General features: G+C 33.6%; 2 protein-coding genes across 2 annotated transcripts; one reads left to right on the top strand and one right to left on the bottom strand.

Annotated features, from left to right (window-relative positions):
• Positions 1-3,950: 3,950 nt before the first annotated feature.
• LOC145014481 (protein TRANSPORT INHIBITOR RESPONSE 1-like) lies at positions 3,951-7,826 on the top strand. Its single transcript, XM_078972855.1, has 4 exons — positions 3,951-4,624; positions 5,415-5,907; positions 6,000-6,793; positions 7,524-7,826. Exons 1-4 carry the CDS (start codon positions 4,170-4,172, stop codon positions 7,531-7,533), a joined length of 1,752 nt encoding a protein of 583 aa, XP_078828981.1. The 5' UTR covers positions 3,951-4,169; the 3' UTR covers positions 7,534-7,826.
• An 11,440-nt stretch (positions 7,827-19,266) lies between these two features.
• Positions 19,267-20,651, bottom strand: LOC145014090 (rRNA-processing protein). Its single transcript, XM_078972462.1, has 3 exons — positions 20,357-20,651; positions 19,834-19,943; positions 19,267-19,693 (listed from the first exon to the last, which is right to left on the bottom strand). The coding sequence occupies exons 1-3, from the start codon at positions 20,541-20,543 to the stop codon at positions 19,418-19,420; spliced, it is 573 nt and encodes a 190-aa protein (XP_078828588.1). The 5' UTR covers positions 20,544-20,651; the 3' UTR covers positions 19,267-19,417.
• Positions 20,652-21,548: the final 897 nt, after the last annotated feature.

Raw genomic sequence — 21,548 nt, 5'->3', positions numbered from 1 at the left:
TAATTTAGTAATTTTGAAATTAAAAGTAAATTTCATTAAGGAAATTAATATGTATTTATTATTATATTTAAATATTATGTGGAATTAATAAAATAGAAAAACCATAAAATGATATGTGGAATAAAAATTAATTCAAAATAACCATGCAATGACATTTGACAATTGAATGAAAGTGTGACAAGTAGCAAAAAAAACTTTCATTTATTAGAGTAGATATATAATAACTAAGTATGTGGAAAAAACAATCAATAATAAAATGACAACTAGGATAGCTCATATGATATTCATTATAACTGACCTAAGGGTTAGCCTTGCATAATCCTATGCCAAATACGGAAGGAGCACTACAAAGCTTTCCACATTTTGTATATCAAAAAATCATACAAAACACAAATTTACGAATTACATCTTTGTATCTTTAAGACATCTACAATATAACTTGTATGTTAACAATCATCCCCTCAAACTAATACGATAACAATAAACATTAAGAGTGTGTCAGACAAGAACCAAAACCGAGAGGTGGAATGAGCTTTCGTGAAAATTTTAACAATATGCAAGGTTGATGGAACATATAGTTACGAGATGATTCCAACCTGTAGATGATGACAACTGAAATGACAGTCAATCTTAATATGCTTCGTGCGTTCATGGAAAACAAAATGCTTCACAATATGCATCGCACTATTATTGTCATAATGTAAGGGGGCAGACTAAAAGATAATTACCTATATTTGCAAGAAGGTAACATATCCAAACAATTTCACAAATAATAACGATCATAACATTATGCCCGACATATATAAATGAACAAGAGACAACATTTTGTTCTTACTTTTCCATAAGATAAATGAACATCAAATGAAAGTACAAAAACTAGCGATGGACTTACGATCATTAGGATTGTTATCCCAATCAAAACTACAATTTGCAACAACTCTAGAGAAAACGTGGAAGGGTACACGATACTCTAAAACCGAGTCCTACAAAAATATCTCATAATATGAAGAGCAACTCCTGAGTGCATAAACACACAATAATAGGAGTACTAACAAATTGACTGATCACATGAACTTTATGATGTATATCCATACGAATCACAGCAAGATAAACCACACCGCCTACAATAATATAATATAGACTTAGATATGATAAATAAACACTATCAAGGAAAAATATGGAGGCATTAAATAGGCGTGCCAACAATTCTGTTCTTAGATGGTCATGCACGGTCAAACAAATCAAATATATATTTCATTGAGATAGACCATAACATTTAACATCAATAAAATTAAACCCTTTTCCACTTAAATTGACACAAGTAATTTAAAGTTACATTTTTAAATGGAAAATTAAATCAGTTAGACCTTCAAATTTGATAAGATTTTGACACAGTTACAAAAAAACTGTAATAAACACTTTCGACAATCAAATTTATCGCTTTAAATAGTTGGCCACATATAAGCATAAAACCATGACATCAACACGGTACATGTTTTACTAATTATGCAACTGATATAAATTATAAAACAATGTTTTAACAGGTTAAATAAATAACTGATACATTATTACATCTTTTGATTCCAAAATAAACCAGTCGGATATATCGTATTAAAATCATTTTCTTAAATATTAAAAATGTTATAAAATAAATTCTTATATGAAAAAACAGGCTCAACCGGACTCGATTTTTTTTTTTTTTTTTTGGAAAAAAAAATGATTAACCCCATACAGTCATACAAATAACAAGTAATTAATTTATTATAATTTTTATTTATTTTTCACATTTACAAGGAAATAATGATGATATGTTATCTCGTACGTATATACACATGTTAAATGCGAGAACCGAATAACACTCAAATAATATACTTTTATTGCACTTATCACTTGTTATGATTAACCCCATACACATAATGGGATTAAACTCCCAAACGACCATCACCTTTTGGGTTTTTACATTATGTTCCCCACTTTTAGAAGTCTCGTCAATCAAACCCATTTTCACAACTAATTGCATGCCACAAATATTCACTTCTTAACCCTCACTTCCATCCATTTATCAAAGATTATATTCATATTCTTTTGACCAGCACTAGCCACTTTATGATGCGGAATATTTTGAGATTCCTAATATCGTTTTATTAGAAATCGAGGATACATATAGTATAAGCAGAGACATATTATAAAATTATGATTACACATAGAGTAAAATATATTTTTGATCCAAGGAATCATACTCACATATGTCGATTATGGTGAAAAGTGCAATTCCTATTTTGTACATACAGTTAAAATGTTGAGCCACACTTTGTTTTATTACCTTTTGTGTATGTATGTAATGCAAATTGACCATGGCATCATAACCATGTGTTTCAACTACTCTAGGCTAAATCCAAAATGTTTGCCCACCAACCATAGTGATGAGATGCTTGGTTTTGACAATGACGTTAAGCAACCCATGAGAGGATGTAGAAATACATAGTAGGTGTTACTGATGTTGAAGTAGGTGTTGCGGTGTAGAAAAAACTATGTAAAAAAATCAAAATTTTATCCACTGTATATAGAAAAAAATAGGTGTTGTCGGTGTCACGCCGTGACACCTACTAAAAGCGCCCATGTCAACCCCTACTAAGCTGTGTCACAAACCTTTATCTTGATTCTTGACCACATCTGAATGTAGCTCTTGTAACTAGAATGCACGCCAATGTAACACTGGACCATATCTTGACCACTTTTGAGTGTAGCTCCTATAACTAGAATGCACGCCAATGTAACATTGGACCACATAAGTTTTTTTTTTTTTTTTTTTTTTTTTTTTTTGAAACAACTAGTATATTAAATTATACCTAAATTATTTCACATATGTTCACTACGCGACTTGAACACTCAACCTCAAAAAGAAAGGACAACATCAGATACCACATTCAAGTGGGGCCCTACATTCAAGCCTACCAACCCTTATAAACAATCCATTAGAGGCCGTTAAGAATGAGAAAACTAGGTTAAGAATATACCTAAATGCATGATCATATGTGACAATTACATGGCAAATCATACTTTGTGCCATAATCATTTTGTCGGTTTCTTAACTTAGATTGATTTCTTTTATTTTATGATACATAAGAACAAAACAAAAAAATCTCATTAGTGTGGTATGGCTTGGTGCGGCACCACGGTACTGGAGGTGCTATTAACGCCACATAATTTTAAGGCATGTTTGGCACGCAGTGTTTGAGAGTTTCTGATTTCTAGCTTTTAAAAAAACGCCAGTAAAAAATAAAAAACATTGTTCGACGACATGAATGTTTAACTTTTAACTTAAATAAAACACTCAAAAATCAAAAGCTACATGTAGTAGCTTTCAACATAACGCCAAAATCAAACGCTACCCGCTACCAGCTATCCGCTAGTCGCTACCCGCTACCAGCTATCCGCTGGTCGTTAACCACTACCAATTACCGGTTAGTTTTATTGAACACGCCTTTAAAAATCTCAAATCATAAATCTTAAAATATATATATATATATATATATATATATATATATATATATATATATATATATATATATATATATATATATATATATATATATATATATATATATATATATATATATATATATATATATATATATAATGTATCAAAAATTTTAAGGGATAACATCGGCTATTCAATAACCCCTAGGTGAGGTCTTTCCTCAACGCTATGATCTCTCTGCCATGGTCCTACATTAAAAAAATAAGATGTAAAAAACAATTCTTGTTTTTTCTATTTGAGCTATGAATTTATTACTTAAATATGGATGACGTTATGCAAACTACTCGGTCGACAGAGAATTTAGAGTTTAGGGTTTATTTAGCATTAATATTTGCAAGGGGCTGTAAGGGTAAATACACTAAAGTAAAGGGTTGTAAGAACAGTTTACCCTACAAATTTAACCTCACCTATCACTCTATCTATCACACGACATATTAAAATCTTATCTCTCTCCGCACCTCTCTTTTCTCTCTCATCTGCAACTAAAAATACTTCGATCTGAGCTCGTTAATGGTGTATTTCTGCTCAGATCTGAGGCTATTACACGTAGTATACACATCGGCAAACTTGCATCGGAGTTGACCTGTTTACGGCCATCTTTTCCGGCAGATATTGAAGGTTATAGGCGATGGCGTACTCGTTTCCTGAGGAGGTGTTGGAGCACGTGTTTTCATTTTTGAGCTCGGAAAAGGACAGGAACGCGGTTTCGTTGGTGTGCAAGTCGTGGTATGAAATGGAGAGGTGGTGCCGGAGGAGGATTTTTGTGGGGAACTGTTACGCGGTAAACCCTAAAATCATGATCAGGAGGTTTCCGGAGGTGAAATCGGTTGAGTTGAAAGGGAAACCGCATTTTGCCGACTTCAATTTGGTTCCGGAGGGATGGGGAGGGTATGCTCACCCTTGGATCGTTGAAATTGCTAGGGGTTACCCTTGGTTGGAGGAGATCAGACTTAAACGCATGGTGGTTACGGATGAGAGCTTGGAGTTAATTTCTAAATCTTTTAAGAACTTCAAGGTTTTGGTTTTGTCGTCATGTGAGGGTTTCAGTACTGACGGTCTTGCTGCCATTGCTGCTAATTGCAGGTAAAATATCTCATTTCATCCATTAATTTGTGAAAAAAAAAACTGAATCACTAGTGTTGTTATAATATTTGTTATCTTCAGCTCAGCTCGAACTTTTTCACTGAAAACTCATAATTTAAATCTTGTATGCCATTTATAGACCTTAATTATCAATGCCTGGAGAAAACTCTGTTCTCTTACCGTACCCTGCTTCTCCTAATCTTTCGTAACATAATCGCTAAATTTTTTTGAATCTTGAGGCTTCTTGTAAGAAACTGTTTGATTGGAGGCACATCTTGCTTGTATTGTGAAATGTTTTTGGTCTGTAAGTACTACTACTTAAATCTAGCTTTAGTACTAGATGATATTCATGTATAATTGGGTTCTTCAAATCATTTTGTTTCTTCTAGCTAGCGTTTGTTAGTTACGTTATAAGAAATTATGTTTGTAGGATTGTTAGCACTTATTATCTGCTTTTACAACAACTTTACCAACAGTGGACTGTGGACTTTTTTGTTGATCAGTTGTTTCTTGTGGACGGAGGGTAGTTTTCCTTCTGTGATTGCTACATTTTCTGTTACTTTATACAATGGAATTGATAACTTAATGTGAATTTTAATAAAAATGATTTTGAAAGCTGCTGAGTCTTCTTTATTGACACATCCTTTCCTGAAAAAACAAGATGCTTTATATAGTAGAAGGTAAATTATATGTACTTGTTGGGACCTCAAAAAAGAAAAGAAAAGCAAGATGCTTTTATACTTTTATCCTTTGTTTATTGAATTGTTTGGTGTTTTGATTTTGAATACAGAAATTTGAGAGTATTGGAGTTGCGGGAGTGTGAAGTTGAAGATGTAAGCGGGCATTGGCTGAGTCACTTCCCTGATTCTTTTACCTCATTGGAGTCTCTAAACATGGCTTGTTTGGGTTGTGAGGTGAGTTTCTCAGCCCTTGAACGCCTGGTTGCCAGATCACCCAACCTCAAGACCCTTCGACTCAACCGCACTGTACCCCTTGAGAAGCTCCCCACACTCCTACAGCTGGCCCCACAGCTGGTTGAATTTGGCACAGGCTCCTACTCTGCAGACATCCGATCAGATCTATATTCAAGTCTACTGGAAGCTTTTTCACGCTGCAAGAATCTAAAAGGGCTTTCAGGGTTTTGGGATGTGGTTCCAGCTTATCTTCCTGCTTTTTACTCTGTGTGTCCTGGCCTCACTTTTCTAAACTTGAGCTATGCCGCCACACAAAGTCCTGATCTTACCAAGATTGTTAGCCAATGTCATAACCTGCAGCGCCTATGGGTATGTCACACACACCCACTCTGTATCTCTTAATGCACAGTTTCATAATCTGTGGCCATGATATCAAACTGATAAAAGATACAAAACTGCAGGTGTTGGATTACATCGAGGACACGGGGCTCAACGCCCTTGCAATTTCATGTAAGGACCTTCAAGAATTGCGAGTGTTCCCTTCGGACCCTTTTGTGGCGGATGCGAACGTCATGTTAACAGAAGAAGGTCTGGTTTCAGTCTCGGAAGGTTGCCCGAAGCTTCAGTCTGTCCTCTACTTCTGTCGCCAGTTTTCAAATGCAGCGTTAACCAGCATCGCGAAAAACCGGCCTAACCTAACAACCTTCCGTTTATGCATTCTGGAGCCCCGAGCTCCGGATTACCTGACATTGGAACCGTTGGATTCGGGTTTCGGATCCATAGTCCAACACTGCAAAAACCTGAGACGGCTTTCGCTCTCGGGTCTCCTGACAGACCGTGTGTTTGAACACATCGGGACCCACGCTAAAAAACTGGACATGCTTTCGATAGCTTTTGCTGGGGATAGTGATTTGGGGTTGCATCATGTTTTGTCTGGATGTGAGAGTTTGAGGAAGCTGGAGATACGGGATTGTCCTTTTGGGGATAAGGCTCTTTTGGCTAATGCTTCTAAGTTGGAGACAATGCGATCCCTTTGGATGTCTTCTTGTGGGGTTAGTTTTGGAGCGTGTAAGGTGTTGGGTCAGAAGATGCCTGGTCTTAATGTTGAGGTCATTGATGAAAGAGAGAATCTTGATTCCATCCCTCAAAACTCTCCCGTTGAGAAGCTTTACATTTACCGTACTGTTGCAGGGGAGAGGTTTGACATGCCCCATTTTGTACGGACAATGGGTAAACACAACCACAATAGGAGGAGGTATGCTTTTTTTTTTTTTTTTTTGAAGAGTTGATTTCATTTTTGGTCCCTCAGTTTAGTTGGTTTTTGCAGTTTTAGTCTCAAATACTTTTCTCTCGCATTGTTTTGGGTTTTTGTAACGTGTCTGGATGCTGTTTGCTATTTTTTTAAATGACCATTTTGCCCCTGGACCAATGTTGAAAAAGCACCACAGGGGACCAAATTTGTAGTTTTCTCATATATATATATATATATATATATATATATATATATATATATATATAATTATTTTTTTCCTTTTAATTAAGGGTTATGCCATTTTATATGTGGATATGATTATAAAATTTTATTAAAATACATATTTCATATGTGAATTATACTATAAAAAGTTAAAATAATAAAAAAGATGTTGAGAATTAGTCAACAAATTGAGATAACAAGATAATATAAATAACTAAAATTGGTATATTAAAAAATAATTCAACATTAAAAAATAAGTGAATTACAAATTTGGTCCGGTTATGGTATATTGCTTTTTCAATTTTGGTCATTTTGAAAAGTTCAACATCTTGGAGTCAGACTTAACAATCTAAGGATCATAACCGTTGGGGAACATCTTAACTGCAAGAGAAAGCTTTTTGGGAGCAAAATTGCAAAAATCAGCTAAACTCAAGGACCAAAAATGTAGTTTACTTATTTTTAAATAAAATTTAGGTATTTGACACACTTGATTTGGGGTTTTGTTACTTAGGTTCAAATAAAGCGTTAAAGCCCGTGTAGTGTTGCGGAATGCCACATATGGTCCCTGGTGAAATCTGGTATGGTCTGTGAGTTGTAGAATGTATTTGTACTATTATTATTATTATTATTATTATTATTATTATTATTATTATTAGTCAGTTAGTCTCATTTCTCTTTGAATAAAGACCACCCCTTCCTTCCTTTAAATCTTGTTGTAACTTGTAACTGCTGCGTATTGTTTGTTGGCTGTTAAATTTATCGCAGCCCTTGCATTGCCCGAATTATGTCTACAACCTTTTTGTATTTTCCATTATTCTTGCCTTTTTGAATCACTTCATTATCCATCTGTAATTTGTTCTTGATAATCATATGATGTTCTTAGGATTCCAATATTAATTAGGCATCATACCCGGATCTGTTAAATATGTTTCAATTTATATGCTTTTTAAAATCATGTGCTTAATCGCTTCCAAGCACTTAATTTATATATACAACCAATGGTTGTTTCTTTTTTACCTATGAAAAAAAGAAAAAAAAGAAACAACTCTCAAGTCAAAAAAGGGTGTGAGAATGAATGAGGAAGTGAAAGGTAAATAAACGGATGAGGTAATCAAAAGCAACCAAAAGCTTTATTTGTATTGGATGATGATATCCACAACTTTATGTATCCATCATCATAAATCATAATCATAGCTTTTATGCATCCATCATCATCGTCATCATACCTCATGATGCCCATGGTCTTCATTTTTTATTCTTCATCATTCTATTTCCATTTCCATCTTCAATGTTAATTATGGTTTCCTCTGCAACTCTATACCTCAGATTTTACCATCAAGTAGATGCTCATTAAAGTCAAATCTCTGAATCAATAACTGCTTTTTTCAGCTTTAAAATCAATGAGTAATTCTTTTGTTGTTGAATGGAATAAAGTAGCAACAATGATTTGCCTGTTTGTTTTCTTGTCATATTTCACTGGTCTGGCTCTGTATACTGTTACATATCACTATTCATAAACAACTTTCTGTTTCAACTAATTAAACAAGCGAGTCTGTGGACATTCAGTAAGATATTTGGCAGCAAAATAAACAAGTTGGACAGATTGAATAACAAATCAAGATATGGAAATAGCTTAAAACATGTTGGCTAAGTTTATTGGACTTTCTTTGCTTTTACCATTTCTCCCTTTTTTGCTACAAGGCATCCGCATCATATATCATAGGAAACAAATTTAAACTACTTTAATACTCGAACGACAAACGTATCGTCATGTTAAATTAGATTCGTAAGTAACAATGAGAAAAACATATTATTAATGAAATTAAGGTTACAAATTGTCATGAATTACTCAATCATAGACATATTATTAGAAATGGAAAAACGAACCAATGGGGGTTGATAAGGGGTACAAAATGAATCGATCAAAACGAGCCCGACTAGGGTCGAGCTACAAACATTCTATTGTGGAGAGGTCCTGTACGTTCTTTTTGAAATATTTATGTGTGCGGGGTTTTTGCTAAGAAATAATCATCCATGACTGATCTGTTAAAGCAATATTAACATTCATACCCACTGTCCGATTGATGTTTTGGTTTTCAGATGGATATGAGGGAAACACATGCAGCGCATCATGTGTGGCTCTAAAAAGGATTTCCCTTCTCATGGGATAAAGGAGTGATGATTTACTGTGGTTCACGCTGCCTCATGTAAAGTAACAAAATCCGATAAAACGTGCATGTATAATCAAAACGTGTTAATACCGTTTACAATCAAAACGTGTTAATACCGTTTACATTTGATACTTTTGTTTCCTTGCACCACATGTTGTGGAACTCATCAATAGTCTAACTTGTTAAGTATAGTAACCTTATGATCCAAAGATTTATGATTTAAGCTTTTAAAAGAAGTTGTTTTGCCATAAATCATCAATAGTCTAACTTGTTAAGTATAGTAACCTTATGACCCAAAGATTTATGATTTAAGCTTTTAAAAGAAGTTGTTTTGCCATAAATCAAATATCAGTGACGCAACCTGTAACTTGTTTGTCTTACAATTCGTTAAAATAATGATATAATATTTGGCAAATAAAACAATGTACATAAGATTTTGAATGCACTTTAGGTAACACCCATCTAATGTTTATAACAATAAGTCTAATCGACACCTTTTAACAATCACTACACTTTTTGAACTAAAATGTGCAAAAGTGTAGGGGTAAAATTTCTTAGCTATTCTTTATAATTTACGTTCACTAAAATAGTAAAATAGTAAACAATACTACACTTTCCTGAATTGTAGTGTACATTTCATAAAAATATTATTTGCTCATTACAACATACGTTGTATTAATATATTTTTAATATTGGGATAAATGAATTTACGTTTAATAATCTATTTAGTAATTAGATTATATTATAAATTTGAAATGGCAGCTTGATACCAAGCACTAACTAAAAAACATATTAAAATTGTATAATATAATCATGCTTTCCTTCTTTTAACCCAATTAAAATAAAACTTTTATTCCAATTCCAAGCAAGAAACTCATCCCACACAAGACCGGACCGGATTGAACCATTTTTCTAGACCTGCGGGCCAGTTTTCGGTTCTAGGATTTGAGCAAAACCGGTTCGATCCGGCCGGTTCCGGGTAAAAACTGGTTTTCGACCGGCTTATTTCTAAAAAAAAATTGTATTTTGTGAACATTGACGGATCTAATATATATCCTGGGGTAGCCCGAGATACCCCTCAAAAAAATTTCAGTAGTGTTATTTTTTCCAGATTTTTTTTCTTAATGTGTATTACACATTTTTTTTTTATTTTATTTTTTTATTTTTTATTTTATATCGAGGATACCCATTTACTTGTCGAGAATACCCCTTTAATTTGATTATGGATCCACCACTATCTGTGAAATTCTTTAAACAAACATATCTCATTCGTTTTAAGTCGGATTGACATGGTGTTTTTTTTTTTTTCAATGTGTAATTTAGGGTTTGTAGATGATTTTACACTATAATTTTATTGGTTTTGGTGTCATATTCGATGAGTACAATCCTTCAAATATAAGAAATCAAAGCTAAAATATTTCAACTTTTCAGCAAGAAATTTAAAATTTTGTATTCTTTGAAAAATTTTAAACAAACATATCTCATTCATTTTAAGTCGGATTGAAATGTGGTTTTTTCTAACGTGGAATTTAGAACTTGTAGATAATTTTAGACTATAATTTTGTTTTTCTTTTGTATTATATTCGATGAGTTATAATGTTTCAAATATGAGATATCAAAGCTGAAATATTTCAACTTTTCAACAAGAAATTTAAACTTTTGTATTATGTGAAATCCTTTAAACAAGAATATATCATTCGTTTTAAGTCGGATTGACATGTGGTTTTTTCCAATGTGTAATTTAGAATTTGTAGATGATTTTAGAGTATAATTTTGTTGTTTTTGGTGTTATATTTGATGAATTAGAATCCTTCAAAGATGAGATAACAAAGCTGAAATATTTCAGTTTTCCAGCAAAAAATTAAATTTTTTTTACTCAATGAAGTTCTTTATACAATACCTTATTTGTTTTAATCAAACTGACATGCAGTTTTTTCCAATGTGTAATTTAGAGTTTGTAGATTAGTTTAGACTATAATTTTGTTGTTTTTTGTGTAATGAGGTACAATCCTTCAAACAAATGGTATAAAGTATAAACAATTAAAGTTTGATCGGTCCAAAGGACACAAGAAACATAAACATATTCATTTTTACGAGTTGTACTATATCAAACCCAGAAAGGTATTCATTTTAACGAGTTGTAACGTAACAAACCTAACAACATATTCGTTTTAACGAGTTGTATCAAACCCAAAAACACGTTTGAACAAGTTGTACCATATGCATGTAAAATTGTATCAGTCCAAACGGGTCGAAGAACCGGAAAACCCGGACCTGGACTTGTACCTGGTATGTAACATCCCAAAAAATACGGATAAAATGGACGTGGGAGCCGAATGACAAGATGAGGGAGCACTACCCATAGTTATTTGGGGAAGCGGACTTTGAGGACGAAGTTTGATTCAGGTGGGGGAGAATTATAACATTCGAGAATATTGGTATGTTTCTCTTTAACCCTTAATATTTAAATTTCTATCATTTTCAGTCCCCAGGTAGTACATAGGACGTACTCTATGAGTACGCTTAACGTACTAGCTCATTGAAGGATCGCAGATGCACCCACGTACGTTCGACGTACGTCTGAGTATGCAGGGTATACACAATGCAGAGGCACACTCTAATTTTTAGGATTTGTGCCCTATTTAAACAACTTATTACACCCTTGGACCTCCTAATGAATATCCTCCATCCATCTATACCCTAATATCAAAATCCTAATTGTCATTTGTGAGATTTGAAATTGGAAGTGAGTTTTCGTGGTGTTTTTGGTGAAGTAGAAGAAGAATAACACTTGGAGGTTGCTTGGGAGTGGCTTGAACTTATAGATCCAGAGTCATCTTCATCTTAGCAATCCATTTGAGGTAAAAAAGTGTAGCGTCTGTGTTTCTGGGCTTGACATTTTTAGCAATGTAATAGTCTAGGTTAACCTTTGTAACCCGTTTTGAAATAATAGAAGTGTATTATTTGAGTATTATGTGTTTTGTGCTTAATTGCTTAATTATGTGGTTTGATTAATTAAGAATAAAAATAAGCGTCAAAATTTAAGTGTAAAATAAACTTGATATCTTTAGATAATGTTGTAGTAGTTGAAACAAGGTTTCCGAAGATAAAGAATGCCGAAATCCGAGTTATAACGAAGAAGTTATGACCTGTCGAAGTTTCGCGACAGAACCGGCAACGCTGAATGACGGAAAAAGTGAAATTTACGTTAGAGCGATATTTAGCCTTAGTGATGTAAACGAGAATCGAAGATCTCGTTGTTATTATCGAAGCGATAAAAAGTTAGGCGAGAACGGACGTCAAACGAAGAAGTTATGAATTTATAACGAAGTTTTTCTGTCCCGGCCTATTAAAAATAAATAATAAAAATAAAGTTAAAATTAGCCGACGGAGTCTAAACGAAAGTTGTAGAGCGTAGTCTCACCTTCGCGTGGATATAAAGAACATCGAAAACAGAGTTCGTATGAAGGAGATATGAATTTTCAAAGTTTATTAAATAATTAATAATTAAATTTAATTATTAAATCCGGCATTATCCGAAGAGGAGTCACCGGACTTATCCGAAGTACGCCCTGCGTACCCGAGGTATGTCGACACTCGCACTCGAGTTCTTCGGATGACGCATGCGCTTACATTTCGGAGCAGTACGCCCCGCGTACTCTGAGGCCTCAGCCTCCTATAAATAGGATGCGAGGGCAGCCGGCTCTTTTGCTATTTTTCTCTCTCCTCTCTCCCGTTTTGCATCGATTTGCATGCCACAAGTACCCCGAAGCACCGGTAATATTCCCGAGTCCCGAAGCAAGTCCCGAGATCCCGAAGATCCCGAGAAGTGCGGTTCCCGAGCCGAAGCTCTGCCCGCGAGAAGTTCGATTTTTGTAGAGATCTTCCAGATCTGCCGAAGAAATACTACTTTTGCAAGTCGTAGTGCTGTCCGATCATCTTCTGATCAAGTGAGTGTATACTACTTTTCATAAACACGATAATAATACAAGTATGGTTTGAGTGTATTAAGTATATTGTTGTTTATATGTGTGAGTGTGTAGTTACTTTCTTCTAACGCATAATTATGAAGTATTTTATACGAAATACGTGTTATGTGTATATTTTGGTGTTATGTGTGTGAATGTATATTCACTTTCTTCTATCTTATAGATCTGATTATTTCTCTATGAAATACGTGTTATGTGGGTGTGCCTCATCTGTTATGTGGAAAATGTATTGATTGAGCATGCTATACAGGTTTTGAAACTATGTATAAAAATGTATGTTTTATCTACTAATATGTTGGGTAGAACATGGGTAGATAGTTGGTGTGTAATAAACAGATGAGAGGCCTCGATGTTGTTTTGATCCAGTCATCTAGCGGAATTTAGATGATGACCAAGGACTTTTCTAGACAGTCCCGTGGAACGCTAGCAGACTCATAACCTGTAGGTGTTAATGAACTTGGGTGTTCATTCGCTGTATTCCATCCCCCTCATTGTTGCCTTATTTGACTTATATTGCTGAGGAACCCCCGAAGCATTTGTTGTCACCCCGATGCAATATTCTTAGACTAGGTCCCTTGTGTTAGTTATTTTAGGGACATAAAGTGAAAATAACGGGAATGGGTAATTGGGTTATTATTGGTTGATGAAAATTAATTTAATTATTTATTATGGATTGAAAACCCTATATGCTCACCAGGATCCCAAGCCTGACCCACTCAGTTTTATTTGTATTACAGGAAGTCGCGCAAGGGTGTAAGATGGATGAACCATCAAGTTGTTTTGTTTACAAGTCTGTATATGTATATATTTGTTGAATGACTTGTAATGTTATCGTTTATGCTTATTGGTCTGTATCGGAACATGACACACCGAGTTTTGATTATATAATGAAAATACATTTCTTTTATGAAATGCTTTGGTAAACATTGTTTTATCATGTTTTGTTTTTGGGAACAAATTCTGCAACTCTTTCAAATCAAAAGGATTTACTCTGAAATTATTTTAAAAGCATAAATGAAAATCGGTCTTTTCTGGCCGAGATTTTGGGGATGTCACAAAAAGCTCTCATCTTAATGGTTCCTTATGCTATATCCAACTTAGGGTGTTATTTGTGCATTTTTTTTGGGTCCTTTAAGCCATATTTGAGATTATGGTCTACTCTAGAAGCCATGGATGCTAGATCTTAACACCTTTGAGGTCCCTTGTCCATGAAAATGCAACCTTTGTGAGTTATATTGGTCCATTCATTTTTTAGGATTTTGTATGTGATTCTTTTTGAGTTTTGTGTCCCATTAAGTCATGCATGGGAGTAAAGTTGCCAACTTTACATATTAAGTCACCATTTATGATCAAATATGAGAGTTTGGCTTGATGGCTTAATCGATTAAGTGCTTAATGGGTTGGATTGGTTGTCTACGGAGTATACGGGGCGTACCTAGATCGTACGTTACGTGTACTGGCCCTGGAAGGAGTACGCTAAGCGTAAGCCTGAGTACGCCCAACGTACTCAACATTTTGACTTTCACTTAACTTTCACGGGTTCGGGCCATATTTTGGACTTTTCGAGTTTGGGCCTTGTTGAGCCATTGAACTTCTGAATTTGGGCCATTGCCAGACTATGGGCTTTCTTGGGATTAGGTCCATGCCGATTTATGTGCCCAATTAGGAAGTCGGGCATAGTGGGCCTTGGGATGCCATTTAGGAATTTCAGCCTTTTGAGTAAATGAGTTGGACCTTTGTTTTGGTCCAAGTAAGAAAAGGGTAAAATGATCTTTTACCTTGGATGTTGGAAAAGTAATCTAGATTCTTGATTATAGGTCGAGATCCAATTATTAATTGGATATTATTTGACAGTGTTAGTGCGAGAATTTTCCAGATTAGCAGACCGGGATTTTATTTGAGTGATTTAGCAGCTTAAGGTGAGTTTCCTCACTGTGTTTAGCGGGTCGAAGGTACCAATGCTAGCACATGGTTTATTATAATTAATATATTGGTTGTTTGTGTGACTCTGCATGTATGTTTTCCTGATATGTTTACCGGGAGGGGGGGGGGGGGGATGTCGGGCACGTACTGATGATTATATTGTATGCAATTTTCTTTGAGATTTTTGCATGTGTTTATGTGTTTGTATGTATACCGGGCATGACCCGATGCCAGACGGGGCCTGATGACTGACAGATCTGTTCCGAGCAAGGATCAATGTCAGGCGAGACCCGATAACGAGCGAAGCCAATTATATGTTTGATATGTATGGTATGTAGTATTTTGGGGATCTGACTAAGCTTTGTGTTTATGGTTTTCAGTTTATGTTTCAGGTACTTCTGGTTCGAAGGGGAAGAGCTTGGGATGACTGCACAACACACCCCACATTGTTTCACATTTTACATGACTCTGATGTTTTTGGATGTTATTTGATATACTCTGATTTCACTATGGTTTTATGATATCGTGATGTATATTGGTTTTATTAATATAAAAATCACAATTTTTGGGACGTTACAATTTGGATCCAATGAGAGATTCGAGGAAATATAGACCATAATATAAAAGATATTGTAAGACATGTAATGACTACGTTTATGCTTATGTTTCTTGTATCAATTATGACATCCCAAGTTTTTTAATCAATGAAAAACATTTCTTCGGAAATACTTTTATGGGACAAATTCCGCATTCATAAACGATTACTCTGGTTTAAAATAATCATACATAAAAAGGTCTTTCCTGACCGTGAAAATTGGGAATGTCACAGTAGAGGCTACGTTCTATGTTTTTTTGGCCTTACGGGCTCAATTTTGGGTGTTACAAGACCATATCTCACGCCATAGTGGCATATGTTGTATGGATTATGATTATGTTTGTGTTTAGTCTTGTCTTTGTGATATGATTTTGGCCTTTGAATTCATCAATTTAACTAATATGCACACCCCCCTCCTAAAACCCAACATGCATTAGCGAGTACCATTTTTAGTAAAATTATCCAAAACATGGAAATACACCTTGACATGATTATTAGGCAGAAACCTATTTTTGAGTGTCTACGGGCTACACATGCTCAAGATTTTCTTATGACTATTCTATTGATGGCCTTGGCCAACTATGTCGTCAATGTAGTATTGTGCTACAATTAAGTACATCCTTATGATATATTTATTTCTAGTTAACGATACATGCCATGTTTGTCACAAGACATGCTTGGACTATTTTGGGGTGCATGCATGATATTGTAGAGCGCTTTCGGGGTTTAAATACCGACACGATCTGGTTAGGGATTTTCTTTTTGACATATTTGGGCGTGTCAGGGTTTCTGCCAAGAAAGAGGCGTATGTGTAGTGACATAAAGAACATGGTTTGGCATGCGGAATTAAAGATTGCACAATGAACATGGTGATTTGGGTGTTCAAGAGATGTATTGAATATGCATGGTGTTACAAAAAGGGACATAGATCTACATCTAAATAACAAACACTTACACACTCACTTTTACACTTTTCAAGCACACCTCTACAAGTGGACTAAACCCACCTTATATAGAGGTGTTTACATGTCTCTCTCTCACTCTCACTAACTCACGAGTCAAAAGGCTAATGCACCACATGCAAGTGGGTTTTACAAAAATCAACACATTACAAAGTCAAACATGAATAACTTTGCACCCCAACCGTATGTGAACTTTTTGACTAACTCATTAGAAGGAAGATCAATACTTACATCAGCCGACGTTTTAGTTTTTGGATTGGTAGAAGGAAACACACATGTGTGGATCATAAAAAGGTTTCCCTTCTTGTCGTTAGTGAGATTTTCATTGTGGGCAGACTGTTTTAAAAGTTGTCTCATTGAAAAGTGATAAAGCAAGAGAAAGTGTGTATGGATAATCAACACGCGCTTATAACTTTCACATTTGATACTTTTGGTTTCTTTGCACCAGAGGTTATGGAGTTCCTCGATAAAGTCCAATGGGTCATGTATAATAATATTATGAGTCGAGATCTATGGATGTGTTATTTAAAAGAATTAGTTTCGCCATCTAAAAATGGTTAGTAGCGCAGTTTCTTGCCCATTACCTGTTATGTCTATGTAAAACTTTTATTATATTTCTAATCTTGGGTTACAAATTGTCAAAAATTACTCAATCATATATATATATATATATATATATATATATATATATATATATATATATATATATATATATATATATATATATATATATATATATTATCATAAATGAAAACATGGAAGGGATTGAATAGGTTGATATTGGTACAATGAATTAATCAAAATAATCCCGACTTGGGTCAAGCTACAAACATGTTATTGTGGAGTGCTCTCGGGTCTCGATTACCTATAAAATAATCATGGGCGTTCTTTTTGGCACATTTAGGTATGTCGGGGTCTCCGCTAAGAAATAAGCACACACGACCGACCTAGTGAAGGAATATCAACACTTAGACCAACTGAAGTTTCGGTTCTCAAATAGATAGAAGGGAAATATGCAACACATGTGTGAAATCTAAAAAGTATTTCCCCTCTCGAGGGCTTAAGGAGTGGGGGTTTAATTGTAGTTCGTTCTACTTTAAAAGTTACCTCATCTAAAGTGACAAAATCCAAACGTGTAAGGATAATCAAAATTTGTTGTTTGTACCATTCACATTTGATACTTTAATTTATTTACAACAAATGTTGTGAAGCTCACTCTAACTTGTTATGAATAGTAATATTATCATCAAGAGATTTATAATTATAGTTTTTAGAAGAATTTTTTTATGTCATCCAAAAAAGATTAGTTGCAAAAGTTTTTTGGTACTTTGCCTTCCAACTTGATTTTAATAAAAAAATGATATAATACAATTTAGTTAACACCATCTAATTCTTTTTGTTTATAACTACATTTTTATTTCCCACCTTGATTTTAAAATAATGATATAATACAATTAAGTTAACACCCATTTTTTTTAATAACTACATTTTTACTTGTTCATCCTCATTACCAGTAAATCTAAAGAGTAGGTGTATAACGGTTACTACACTTTCCTGATTTGTAGTGTACATTTCATAAAAATATTATTTGCTTATTAAAGCTTACGTTGTATTAATATATTTTTAATATTTGGATAACTGAGTTTGCTTCTAATATTTTTATTTGCTTATTACAACTTGTTGCGGGGTGTTTGGATAAATTAAATTATAGTTTATTAGTTTATTTACGGTGAAAATAAACAATAAGCAATAAGCAGGAAAGATGCTTATTAAAATCAACTTATTAAACTTATTCTTACCACAATTAACTGATTTTTAAGAATTTATATCCAAACACTTAAACTTAACTTATTATGGTAGGAATAACCAATAAGCATTCTTTTTTTTCCCCTATCTAAACACCTCCTTAAGTTCTATAATCATACTTTCCCACGAGTATTTTTGGAAGCAATACTCTCAATTTACAATCAGTCAAAAATAAGTTACAATGAACAACAGTTTCTATAAAGGGTCTCAGAAACTTCACACATACTTTTACAAGATAATCAGAAGAGCTTAAACCGTATTCAAGTTTGTGAATATTTCATTTTATTTCATGAATCTTGGATTTTTTTTTCTTTTCAAAATGGGCCTGGAGTAATTATAGCAAAGGATAAGACTTCTATTGAGCAATCATATTCGAACCAATGCTTATTATTTCTATCATTCCACTCATTTTACGCATGGTGCCATGCCTTCGGTGATCTTTGATTGATTATCTTTTACTAATAAGAGAAGTTTTTGAAAAAAAAAAAAAAAAAAACTTGGCTGACTTTTTTACTAGCATCTATATGGAACTCATTTTCTTGCACAAGTTCAGAGCTCTTTACAAACTAAAATGCTTAACATTTTTACTTGTATGGAATCCGTAAAAAGATCAAAAGCATGTAAGATTCGAGTGCTAAATTCCATTTAGGTTAGGATTAATGATTTCTTTTTTTAAGTAAAGATAATACCTACTTACCTATATATATATATATATATATATATATATATATATATATATATATATATATATATATATATATATATATATATATATATATATATATATATATATATATATATATATATATACAACTTTAACAGATTAAGTTATATATATCAAGTCAAAAAAAGATACAACACCTTAGTCAAAATGTTGTCTAACGTTTGTTTGAAAGCATTACAAATTAAACACATTTGGGATGGATGTTATATTGGACAAAAAACAAAAATAGCCGCTGTTAATCTTTTGTACCTTGAATTGTCTGCAACAAATGTTCAATCCTGTACTTCATAATCGGTTGACCTGACCTCGTTCTCTTAAACATTTTCTCCCTTTTATCTTTACGCCGAGCTTCTGATTTTTCTTTTTCTTCTTTTCTTGTTTTAAGCATCGCTTCTTTCTCCATCCTTTCCTTCTCTTCCTCCTCCCGCTTCTTATTGTAAATTTCTTTCAGACTGAATGCCATCTTATTCCCATAATTCTTCTTCCCTTTCTCCCTGTTTTCACTTCTACCCTGCCAGTTATAATCATCAGAAATCATAGTTTACTTTACATAAGGCTTCTTGATTAGAAAAAGAAGCATTTGACCTTCAAATCAATAGACATATAAAGCAACCAAATCAAATTTTATGTTATAAAAGTGAAGAGCCCAACCTCTACGAATCTTGTAGATTGGGAAGAGTCCTGCGCTTTGTTCTGTTGTTTTTGTGACTTCTTGTACTTGTTAACGCATTTTGCATTCTTGTAGAACTCCCTTTGCTTCTCTGTGAGGATTGTGAAGATATGTATTGAGTATAGGGATAATAAATAAGAATTCAAACATCAATCTCTGTATAACAAAAAGCAGATAAGTGAGATTACAATAATAAATAAAGGCAGTATTCAGCTTATAGATACTTGGTGTTGTGTTTTTTTAAGCTGATCAAATAAGCATCCACCATATAAACAGGTCTAGAGACTATAACCCAAATTACAACCAAGCCTCGCATTGTTTAGCCTGAATTAAACACCAACTAAATCACCTCCAAATATTTCATCCTCGGATCACAATTTCAAACCACTTAGCTAATACAGAACGATTAGCTTACATTTACTGTGTATAAGATCATCAACACTAGTATGTGTATTCAGACGCAATCGATCGTTATTAAGCTTTAGGGAAGAAGAAAAAACATACTGATTAAAGCCGGATTGTATCCGTCGTTCTTCGCTTTAGCATTAGCAAAGGCTTGGAGTGATAGTCCTCCCCCTACACTCCCCATTCTCATCTTGTTCTTCTTCATTTTGTTGTTATTGACTGGTGCTAAGGCACCGGATTTCTGATAGTTTCCGCCATCGTTAGAGGTTCTACCATTATTCTTCATGTTTTCGTTGAGCGTAGTGTACAAGATTTTGACGAAATAAAACTTATGAACGATCTGAAATAAACAAACCCTAGAGTTGGTTGAAGACCAAAGACCAGAAGCCTTGGACGAAATTGGTAGGGAACGATTTATATAGTAGCTGGACATATCTTTGATTAGTATGGGCTGGCCCAGTAGAAGCTCTCTAACCATCTCCAATACGTTGAACTCTTAAATCTTAAGAGTTTAATGGATTGCCAAATCAGCATTCCACTAACTATATCATTTTATTCATTAAACACTACACTTTATTAAACCCTTAAGAGTTTAATGAATTTCCACATCAACATTTAATTATATATATTTCTAAATAATGTTGTAAAACTATAATATTACGTTAATTAGGAATTAAAAGTTACAAATTGTAAATTATTAATTAATGATTCTTGTATATGTTATTGTTTTAAAATATTTTTAAGATTTAAATATTTTTTGTTTAGAATATTATAATATAAATTACCTTGATGATTTAAATTATTCAATATAACATAAAGTAAACTACAAATATTATAAATAAGAAAATAATGACATATACCTTGTGTATATATGTAGGGTGTAATTATTTAAATAAAAATTTTTATTGGTGAAATGGTTAAAAGAAAAAAAAAAAAAAACAAATTGCATACCACCGTTCAATGGGGATTAAACCCCACTTCATTGAACTCCACCCACAATGGTGAGTTTATGTATTCAACTCCCTTTTTCCCCATTAAACTCACCATTAAATCCCCATTGGGGATGGCCTAAGAAGTTAAGATCAAACGGGGAGGCTGTTACGGAAACAAATATATATATATATATATATATATATATATATATATATATATATATATATATATATATATATATATATATATATATACATACATACTAGCCTTCTACCCGCGCAAAGCGGCGGACGGCGAATAATTTGATCTCTTTAGAGTTAAAACCATTTTGCATTCACTTCGAGAAATGAATATTAAA

The sequence above is a fragment of the Lactuca saligna genome, chromosome 9 (genome assembly GCF_052625555.1).
Source record: "Lactuca saligna cultivar CGN05327 chromosome 9, ASM5262555v1, whole genome shotgun sequence".
Classification (NCBI taxonomy): domain Eukaryota; kingdom Viridiplantae; phylum Streptophyta; class Magnoliopsida; order Asterales; family Asteraceae; genus Lactuca; species Lactuca saligna.
This window is presented reverse-complemented; position numbering and strand designations above follow the sequence as displayed.